The sequence below is a fragment of the Lipophrys pholis genome (assembly GCF_963383615.2).
Source record: "Lipophrys pholis genome assembly, chromosome: 6".
Taxonomy (NCBI): domain Eukaryota; kingdom Metazoa; phylum Chordata; class Actinopteri; order Blenniiformes; family Blenniidae; genus Lipophrys; species Lipophrys pholis.
The window spans coordinates 33,141,328-33,152,460 of NC_137629.1; the positions used below are offsets into that span (position 1 = coordinate 33,141,328).

General features: G+C 41.8%; 1 protein-coding gene across 1 annotated transcript; it reads right to left on the reverse strand.

Annotated features, from left to right (window-relative positions):
* Window positions 1-1,723: 1,723 nt before the first annotated feature.
* On the reverse strand, window positions 1,724-10,809 carry cxcl14 (chemokine (C-X-C motif) ligand 14). The gene is made up of 4 exons (XM_080465040.1): window positions 10,542-10,809; window positions 8,914-9,019; window positions 3,385-3,498; window positions 1,724-2,980 (listed from the first exon to the last, which is right to left on the reverse strand). The coding sequence occupies exons 1-4, from the start codon at window positions 10,603-10,605 to the stop codon at window positions 2,965-2,967; spliced, it is 300 nt and encodes a 99-aa protein (XP_080321166.1). The 5' UTR covers window positions 10,606-10,809; the 3' UTR covers window positions 1,724-2,964.
* Between the last annotated feature and the right edge of the window lie 324 nt (window positions 10,810-11,133).

The window sequence follows — 11,133 nt, forward strand, 5'->3', positions numbered from 1 at the left end:
TTGTTTTCAGTGTAGCTACTCAGTTACAAGTATTGCAGCTGTCGTCAGAAATACTCGAGTATTGTTCAGCCATCTTTAATTTCATTGTGAATACCAGAAACGATTCAAAATACTCCCATGAAATATTTGACAAAGTGTTTTAGAATATACACGAAGGTGACAAACACAACATTTAAAGCAGTGTCCTGATGAACAAATAGAATAAATAAAAAAATAAAAAAGATTTTGAATGAATTGAGATTGTTGTAGTTACTGAGGATTTAAAATGAGATGAAGTAAAGACATTAGATTCTGTTTTATAACTAAATCAATGTTAATTAATTTGTGGGGCTTGACTTTATAGAAATTGTTTCAAATGAACGATTCTGTCATTGATACCTCAATGACAGAATAAGTACTTTTACACTGCTAATATTGTACCTCATAATGCTCGAGTGAATCAAGTACTTTTTAAACAGCTTTTAATTACACTGTTAACAGCTGGCATCGAATTCAACTTTTTCTGTCCCAAAGATTTGCACATTTTGCACCCAAACATTAAATCATACTAGAATTGTTTTGCTATAAATCAGGATCACCTCTTTTATTAAGTCAGATTGTGGAAAACACTCAGTCAAGAGTAATAGATTATATGGTGCAAACTGTACTCAAATATGAGTGAAATTAACTGTTTGAAACAATAGTACACGTACATCCTTTATAGAGTCGAATTATCAAATTACAAATAAATCACGTTAATTAAGTAGTATTACTGGACACACATGTAACTTTCCCCCCCCAGGTATGTTTTCATAAAAGTACATGAAGATAGTACTTAAGTACAGTGATTTGAGCATTTGTAATCCACTAAGTCCTCCTCGGATAACTACAAATATTATTAAGTATTTGTAATGGATTACTTTGTAGTTAAAGGTGTTATAAAGTCAGTTGATTCCACCTGGTGGACAATCTCTGTTATTGCACTTCAGATTGAGGTATTATTATTATTATTATTATTATTATTATTATTATCATCGTTATTATTATTATTATCATCATAATCATCATCATTATTATTATTTGTTCATTTATTAAATTTTTATGGGAGAGGAAGTGTAATTTTGGTTAGTATTCTTTCCTCACAGTGAGAATATCACCTGTCCGAGTCCCTTTAGTTTCTGTGCAGCAGTTTCCTCTTGGTAATGATGGAAATGCACACACACACACACACACACACACACACACACACACACACACACACACACACACACACACACACACACACACACACACACACGTTCCAACCCCAAATTTAAATAAAAAAACAAAAAACAAACAAACCCGACTATGATACAGTAAATACAATATACATCTACTAACGTATAGGGTACACTGGCCAATTTACAAAATGCTTCATCATATATATTTATTCATACGAAACAGGAGTAATGTACATTCTTGAAAAGGTAAAGCAAATGTGAAGTTCTTGTATAAATGAAGATATTTATGAATGTGATGTGGTGGAGGCAGATCAACACCCAACAGGCAGTGATTTGAAAACATACAAAGTTTTACCCAAGGAAAGATCACCGAGACAATGAAATGATCACTAAATCATCAGTTGTTTTAGGTGCGATTATTTTGTATTTGGGTTTTGATTTTCATACAAACTGCTGAAATTCACAGCAAATTTATTCCCTTTTAATTATAAAAAAAAAAAAGAAGAAGAGGAAAAAACAACAACAAAAATCACCTTCTTTATTCAGCTCCAGTTAAAAACTCATTTTTCTAAAACTCAACCCATTGTGACATTTCTTACAATACTTAACTTTGTTTAGAAAAAAAACCCGGTCCTACGTATTTGCTGTGTAGCCTAGAACCTATATTAGCAGAGTTTTCTTTATTCACAATTTATTGCTAAAAAAAAACCAACCAACCAGGAGTGGGACACATGATTGCAATGACAGAGTCATTTCTGTGCTGTCTTAAATATTCAGTACAGCTTCTATTATATCGTCTCCAACAAATGCACAATTTACTTTGACAGAAATAAACTTTTTAAGGCCTTTGAAGGGCGTGATTATAAGAAAGACGTGCTGTCCCATGTTTTCTTTTTGTGGCTGTTCAGGTCAAGAAAGTAGTTTGTTCCTGCTGCGCCGAGCTCTTCCAAGCTGTTTGAGGAGATTTTATGCTTTATATTCCTGCTGCACACGGGATTCGAACCGGGGGTCCCTCGGGATTCTGTTTATTTAATGCCAACCTCGGCTTTTCTAGATACAAACACTTTAATTGCTGCAGATGTTTCTTAAAACACCTGTGAGCAGTGAAATTCTTCTCTGTTGACGCAAGCTGCCGTTTATCTGCAGTAAAATTCACGTCAGAGTGTGTTTATCGTCACGGCAGTGGTATGTGTGGCAGTGGCACAAAAGGACCCATTTGAACTGGTTTCTTCATTTTTCAAAGTTATTAGAGATATAATGAAATGGAAACCTGACGAAGTGGTTTGTTTGACACATATGACAACTGTGTGAAGGTGGAAGACACACGGTCCTCACAAGGACTGTAAATGGAAGCCGTCCAATCCCACCTTTTACAACCAGTACGGTACGCACACACCGGGGCTGAAAATAGAAAGACCTACAGTGTGAATGAAATGAAAGGTTTTTCTTCTGACTGACTTGTTCTTACATCTTCCAGAGGAAAGGAAGTGTCTCGTCTTCTATTCGACAAACGTAACTAGAGTTTTAAAGTCTGCAGCGGTGAGTGACTGTAACGACTAAAACGAGCCCACCAGCTTATATAAAAACAATATATATATATATATATTTATATATATTTATATTTTGAAATGTGCTTGACAGATCCCAGGCAGAAGAGAGAGAAGTACAGTTTCATTGTAGATTACATGGCGTACTCCATGAAAACAGTCCTGTTGGTGGTATTGCCATCCTCCTTTTCCACGTCTCAGTTGATCCAGCTGAAGGTTTAAGCTTCGTAAACCCTGCGGGGAAAGGAGACGCAGCAGATTTGATATCATTTACTCTCTCTTGCAGACGAGTCTCTATGAACAGATATATCAATAATAGGCTGGGGTCGCTGCGGGACCCTGACCTCTGACCTGTGTGAGGTGAATATAAAGAGAGAGGAGCTGCTCCAGCAACTCACATCAATAAATCCCAACAGACGACAGCAATAGTAAAGATGAGAATATGAGTTTGTTCTTAGAGGTGTGTGTGTGTGTGTGTGTGTGTGTGTGTGTGTGTGTGTGTGTGTGTGTGTGTGTGTGTGTGTGTGTGTGTGTGTGTGTGTGTGTGTGTGTGTGTGTGTCTGTGTGTGTGTGTGTGTGTCTGCAGACTAAAAGGGCTTTTCCACTCCTCCGCTCGATGGACCGACGGGTTCCGGTACCTGTGTTTGTCCTTCCAGATGCGGAACCATTTCACCAGGTTCTTGGTGCTCTGCAGTTTGGGGTGCAGGCAGTACTCCTGGCCCTTGAACCGGGAGACGTTCTCCATCGTCACGCTGCGAGAGCCGGAAGACATGAACACACATTTAACGTCTAACAGAGACATCAAACTTTAGCTCTCACTCGCCAACTGTACTTTCATTTTCACTGTCAAATGAAACGTGAATCTTTCTGCCGGTTTTCACTTGATTTCATGGTACAAACGGTTTGTTTGGCAGAGGTTTAACCCTTTAGTGGACACAATATGTGGTAACTTCCTTTCTTCCAAACTAACAATGAAGACATTTTGACAGTCTCAATGACAAAACACCACATTTCTGCTTTAAAGTTCACTTATATTCACTTTTGCCTTAAAAACCTCCTCTTACTCCCATTAATTGCTCCTGAATGATGATTTCATTCAATCACACTGACTCCAAAAATACATTGTGTGCATGTTGGTCAACCTTTGTCAGATAACTCATCACACTGTATTGATGAATAGGATGTTTACAGAAACATAGTGGACAATAATTCCCAGTTAGACAAATTGTGAAACAGTAATTCATTGAAAAATATATGAAAACCTTCATCGGGTTCCTATATAATTTATGATTATTAAATGAGATATGCTAGTTTTATTTAGGTATTTGTGTGACTTTACAAAGAGTTGTGTAGAATGTGATTATGAAAACAGCCTCAGTGAGTTTCCCACGAAGGGTTAAACCAGCAGCAGCACGTTTCCTGTTCGAACTCAGTCGGGCTGAATAGTGTAAAAACACGACGGTGCTTGGAAGCATCGAAAAGCCAGTCTGAGCTTTATGAATGGAGGCTGGTCAAGTTGTTTCATGGCTGACATGTTTTTGCCCTGAGTTCTCCCGCCTTCACGGAACAAACACTTCCACTCTTTCTCAATTCATGAGATCAGCTGGCACAGCTCGGCCGGCTTTTGTTTTCCTCTTCTTTTTTTTGTGGCACCAGAGCAATATTATGGAGCCGCCACTTAGAAATGTGACATCCAAGCCCATTGAATGGTGGCGGTGCCTGTAACCCTCAGCTTCACGGCAGCGGCCGAGACAGTCTGCCTGCATGCGGCATATTCAGGCCAACAAGAGACTGTGGAGGAAGAACCCCCCCCACCCCCACCCCCACCCCCCACGATGCCACGGGGCCTCTTTCCAGTGACACACTCAAAGCCTCACCCAACCATGAATGCTAAATGACCCGGCTGCAGCAGAAAAGACCTGAGTGACTGTCAGGAGTCGTGAAGATTAGATTATAGAGTTTACATTGGTTTTCCTTCCCATTTCCCAGCTTGTTGGATTAGATCCTTCTAATCTTTGTTACAGGAAAAACAAGCATGTGTGTGTGTGTGTGTGTGTTTCATACAGAGAATATAAAAGTGTGTGCCCGCCCCCCCCCCCACAAACATACCCGTGAAGCTTCCCAGCAGGAATGAAGGTTCCCCTGGTTTTACTGTGTTAATTTGAGCTTTTGGTTGCTGCTCATTATCATTCACCTGGGCGGCCGAGGCAAAGCACTGCTGGGTGATAACAGCCGAGGACGGGTGGACATCACATTCGTAGAGAGAGAATGAAGTGAAGCCAGAGAGATTGATATCAAGACACAGAGAAGAAGAAGAAGAAGAAGAAGAAGAAGAAAAGAGAAAACAGGCAGAAATGAGGAGAAACAAGGACATTTGGGGCTCCCAGCTCGAGTGTGTTTGGTAGCGACTTACAATGCCAAGAGAGGGAGCGAGAGAGCGAGAGAGAGAGAGGGGGGGGGGGGCTAGCTCACCCCCCCCCCCACCCCCCCCCCCCACCACTTTCTTTCTGGGGCTTTCTAGAACCTGCTGAGACTCATTTTTCACGGGGCTGGTGGCCCCAACTCATGCTAATAAAGCTGCACTGAGTGATGACTGTGCAGCGGGTAACACACACACACACACACACACACACACACACACACACACACACACACACACACACACACACACACACACACACAGCTCCATGGTTGTACCTGATCTCTCACTATTAATATGTGACTTCTTGGCTTTAGTAAATTAAAAGTATCTACCTTATTTAACTTTGGTCGTGTGTCTGATGATTCCACACACATACTGATTACTGCAGCGCGAAAACACACAGTCTTTCTCTCTCTTTTTCTTTTGCTGTCATAATGACTTGTGTCACTGATTGAACAGGAGGAGTTTAAGGTGTCGGCCCATACAAGCTCACCGAACACACTTTGTCTCATGTCAGGTAATAATGTTTGATGGATTGATGATATAATGACAAAGACAAACAGAATTCACTTAAAATCTAAACTCAGCTTTGCTTGCATGAGTTTTGAGGAAATCATAAAACATTTGTTCTGTTAATGGAGCAATTCTCGTCTGTTTTACACTCAATCTTTATGTAAATAAAAATAGAATGTCATGTTTATATCTTATATTTAAGACACATAATTAAGAACAAATATGTGAGTATAGCCTAAAATAAAAAACTAAACCTGAGTTTGAAGATGCAGTCCGAAGTATTGTCATGAAAAGAGTTTGGAAATGTCTAACAAGTCTTTAAATACAGTCTGTTACTGTAATAAGACTTACAGTAAAGCTTTATTTATATGTTTAATGGGCTATAGTCACATCTAAGTTCTAAAATACATGTTTGATAAAATAACAAAAAACTGTAGATTATTTTTAGGCAATTCTTGAAAACTTGAAATCTCATTAACTCAATTTCTTTAATTAAAAATGAGATATTTGCATCTGAGAAAAGGGAGCGATGTGTTGCTTTGTGTCGTCAGGCTCGGTGGTGAACGCTGACCCTGTGAGCAGGTCCAGCTCAAGGAGAAGACCCTGGCTGGATGAAGAGGGGCAGAAGATGGGTGTAGTTTAATGGGGGTGACCTCCTGCCTCACTCTGTGCTCTGATCCGCTTTAGACCAAATGAACACAAACAATCCAAACACCTGAACAACAAACCTTCATGATACAATCAGAATGAATCACTGCTCTATTTACACCGCTTCTATAAAAGCCTTTATGCTGCTGCTAGGAAATATTACAGATTATAAAAAAAAAATGTTTTGACTGTGCTGCATCTTCAGATTGTACAACCTTTCCCGACAATCATAAACATTTTGAATAAAATGTTTGCATATAGAATAAAATAGAAATATTATTCTAGATGCATAATTCTTATTTTCCACCAAAATAAATTCCACATCACTTTTAGGATTTTAACCCATTAAATGTTAAATTAAGTCATTTTTACAAAAACATTTTAAATAAACAAATATGTAAAGTGGATTTAATGGGAATTTTGTTTTTAGTCTTTTATTTGTCGATAATTTACGACAACTTTGATCCCAATACATTTTTACTTGTGCAGTGTCAGAATTTTAATGTAAGCTCATTGTGCTACCCTCACACACATTTCTGTTTAACAACTTTTGAATACAAATATAAATATCCTGAAAATATATTGTATATTGTATAATTCCATCATCATTTTCGGGACTTTAACGCAGAGTCCAAATAACCGGTTTCTTTCCTGTCATGTCACGTGGTTTGACATCATAACTCACACACACACACACACACACACACACACACACACACACACACACACACACACACACACACACACACACACACACACACACACTCGTCTCTCCCTCGCTGTGATATGGTGGTTTGCCAGCAGGGGGCAGCAGAGCTCCAGTCTGGGACAGGAAACTCTCCCAGGAGGCTGACATAACATCTCCATCTGTTGTGCCTTCATGCTGTAGCTCTGACATGACTCTTTAAATAAATCCCAGTCCCAAGTCACAGCTCACATTCCTGGTTACAAGTCAGATTTCCTCTGCAACAGCTGAACCCAGATAGAAGGGAGATACATTGCACACCCTGTGGTTGCACACTTCATTACATAAACGTGTTTATTCAAGTTTGGACTGGTCTGGAGCACCACGGGTTGCTTCCAGACTGTTAGGATATCTGGTAAAAGAGGAGGCCTCCTCATCACGGTGAATTCTAACGGCTGGGATTAAACATGGCAGCTGTCTGTGTGTCGGAGCTGCGACTGAATGTGTGAAGAGGTCACACAGTGATAGAGAGAGAGAGAGGAGGGAGAGAGAGGAGGGAGAGAGAGGAGGGAGAAGATCCACACAGTGAGAGAGAGAGAGAGAGAGAGAGAGAGAGAGGAGGGAGAAGATCCACACAGTGAGAGAGAGAGAGAGAGAGAGAGAGAGAGAGGAGGGAGAAGATCCACACAGTGAGAGAGAGAGAGAGAGAGAGAGAGAGAGAGAGGAGGGAGAGAGAGGAGGGAGAGAGAGGAGGGAGAAGATCCACACAGTGAGAGAGAGAGAGAAAGAGAGAGAGAGAGAGAGAAGATCCACACAGAGAGAGAGAGAGGGGGGGGGAGAGAAGATCCACACAGTGAGAGAGAGGAGGGAGAAGATCCACACAGAGAGAGAGAGAGAAGAGGGAGAGAGAGGAGGGAGAGAGAGGAGGGAGAAGATCCACACAGTGAGAGAGAGAGAGAGAGAGAGAGAGAGAGAGGAGGGAGAGAGAGGAGGGAGAAGATCCACACAGTGAGAGAGAGAGAGAGAGAGAGAGAGAGAGAGGAGGGAGAGGAGGGAGAAGATCCACACAGTGAGAGAGAGAGAGAGAGAGAGAGAGAGAGAGAGAGAGAGGAGGGAGAGAGAGGAGAGAGAAGATCCACACAGTGAGAGAGAGAGAGAGAGAGAGAGAGAGAGAGAGAGAGAGAGAGAGAGAGAGAGAGAGGAGGGAGAGGAGGGAGAAGATCCACACAGTGAGAGAGAGAGAGAGAGAGGGAGAGAGAGAGAGAGAGAGGAGGGAGACGATCCACACAGATCTGTGAAAGAGGCCAAGAATCTGTGGATCAGATAATCTAAAGAAAAAAAGAAATCAGCTGTGGAGAAATTGTTTCCTGTCACATTATTTACATGCACATGTTCTACCAATGTTGGCGAGCACAGATTTTCTCACCGTCCATCATGATTCACATCCGGAATAATACAGTTTCGTGACACTGAACTAAGTTGTGAAGGTAATTCTCATGTTCTTGATGAGTTGGAAAATTCATAAAAGCTTCTTCTTTCACCCACTTTTGCAGCTGGTAAATCCTCCCTGCTCAGAGGCTGTGGGGAGTGATTGGATCATTGCTTTATTGCCACGCTGTAAATCCTGGTAAGAGCACAGGGCGTTTTGATAATACCCAAACAGCTGCTGAGTATTCTTTATGGTAGTTCGGAGGACAGCTGTGGTGAAGGAACAGATGTAGATCTGTATATGATCGGTGTGAGTGGCATTCAGTGCATGCAGAGTACAGACAGAATCCCAGTGAAATAAAGGAAGGTTGGAGGAGATAAGAGAGAAAAGTGGAGCTGAATCAGAAAGAGGGAGGAAGAAAAAGGAGGGATCACAAGGACTGAAGCAGTGAGACAGTGAGCGCCACTCACAATATCATTTTCTCCTGGCAGTACGGGTGTTTGGGTTTGATCTCCAGCTTCTGGACGTCCTTGTACCTGATCTTTGGTCCTTTTCTGGTGCACCTGCACTTGTAGGCTGCAGACAGAAGAAACACGTATTAAACTCCGTCTTTCTTTTCACGCATCTTCTCATAGGTTTAAGAAAGAGTGAAGAAGAAATGCTGCTGCAGTTGAGAGGATATCAGTCGTTTCATGGTTCTTTCCAGCCAAGGAGCTGGTTTGACGGGATCATGAGATGTTTGACGATCCACTGACAGGTTGGAAGTCAAGCTGAATGAAGAAACTTCCAAACAGATTTATTTTGAAAAAAGAAGGATCTTCTAGGCTTGAAACATTGATTACTGCACAAGTGTAGTAATACTACAAGATTTGCATTTTTGTACTTCCGCTCTGATCGACCAATGCTGGAGGAGTTCAGGTTTATAAAAAACGAAGCTGTGGATTCAACAGACCCACCTACACCTTCTCTTTGGGTCAATTCAGATGACTGCACACACTCCAATCTGTGTTTCTATAAATCCCTTCATTTCTATCCATCATCTCCCGCAGCTGCGGATCTCCCGCCGTTCTTTCTTTACGACGCTGAACAAGCAGAGCTGTATATCTGTGAGTGGACGGGGAGGCGAGGTGTTCAGTCCAAGGTTCCCTTCATCCATCACCTGCTAACCAGACCACCAGACACTAAAGCTGTCAGCGGCTCCTCACAGCGGAGCCGCCAGACAAACGCTCAGCCCGGACAACAGAGGCCAATAAAACACCCTGGAGGTTTATTAAAGGATGAAATGCTGGTTTTGCTGTTATACATGTGATTGTGATGTGAGGTCAGTACACGGAGCAGAATATCAAAACTATGAAAACTAATTTTAAAAAAAACAAAGACTTCATCCCTCATGTGGAGGATAAGTTGGTGAAAATAAGTTTCCTGTTGCTCTGTGACAAATGTGAGGCAACATGAGCAAATGTATGCAAAGAAAGGACGTGAGAACGAAGGTAAAGTTCTCTGGAGTTCGTTTCGTTTGGCATGCTGGGATATTGTATCTGAAGTCGTCCAGGGTTCAAGGTTGCCCTTTATTACTCGTTTCATGTTGAATTAAATGTGTCCTGTGGACAAGCTGCAACCAGAAACTATGTTAGAACCTGTTACATGATCGTGGCTTCGCTTCAAACACGCTGAGTCCCACGGAGTTCCTCAGGCTGCAACTTCAACTGAATCCCGGTTACATCGGAGATTCTCAGGATTTATTCACAACAACAGTCCCGAGGTGGATCTTTTGTGATCACATTAGAAGTTATAGATGCAGCAGGTGATGCATTGCTGCTGTCAAACAGAACCCAAATCAAACCCTCCTGATGAAGACGAACTCTATTTTTCTTTAAGATTAAACGATGATCTGCTCCATTATTCCATCTTTTCCTTTACGCACACAAACAGGAACCCCCCCCCCCCCCCCCCCCCCCCCCACCACACACACACACACACACACAGACACACACTATATCCTTCATCTATTGTCATGCAGTTACATCACCACAGCTTACGTGCAAAACCCGCTGATTTTAAAAATAACTTAAGGGACCGAAGGAGGAATATGTTTTACCTTCTGCGCTCAGGAAGAAAAAGGCCACCAACAACAGAAGGATCGCGGCTGCGCACCGACGCATGTCTGCTACGGTCAAGAACAAGATGCGTTCAGGGTCAAAATAAGTTCCTGAAGATTAAAAAAAATAAATGAAAGAAATCCAGGTCAAGTGTCTTCAGGTCAAAGTAGAAGAATAAAGAAGAAGAAGTCTTGTAGGTGTGTTGATGGAATCCAGCTGAGAGTCAGACTGTAGGAATGAAGGAGGCAGAGTGTTTTCTGCTTTTTGAGTCTGATTGTGCAACTCAGTGTGTGAGCCTCTCTCTCTCTCTCTCTCTCTCTCTCTCTCTCTCTCTCTCTCTCTCTCTCTCTCTCTCTCTCTCTCTCTTTCTCTCTCTCCCCCTCTCTCTCTATGCCTCTCTCTCTCTCTCTCTCCCCTCTCTCTCTATGCCTCTCTCTCTCTCTCTCTCTCCCCCTCTCTCTCTATGCCTCTATCTCTCTCTCTCCCCCCCTCTCTCTCTCTCTCTCTCTCTCTCTCTCTCTCTCTCTCTCTCTCTCTCTCTCTCTCACTCTCTCTCGCACTCTCTCTCTCTCTCCTCTCTCTCTATGCCTC

Coding starts and splice junctions, on each gene's coding strand:
- cxcl14 (XM_080465040.1), bottom strand. CDS start 10,605: ATGCGTCGGTGCGCAGCCGCGATCCTTCTGTTGTTGGTGGCCTTTTTC. Junction 9,020..10,541: donor TTTCTTCCTGAGCGCAGAAG/GTAAAACATATT, acceptor TTCTGTCTGCAG/CCTACAAGTGCAGGTGCACC. Junction 3,499..8,913: donor TGCCAGGAGAAAATGATATT/GTGAGTGGCGCT, acceptor CGGCTCTCGCAG/CGTGACGATGGAGAACGTCT.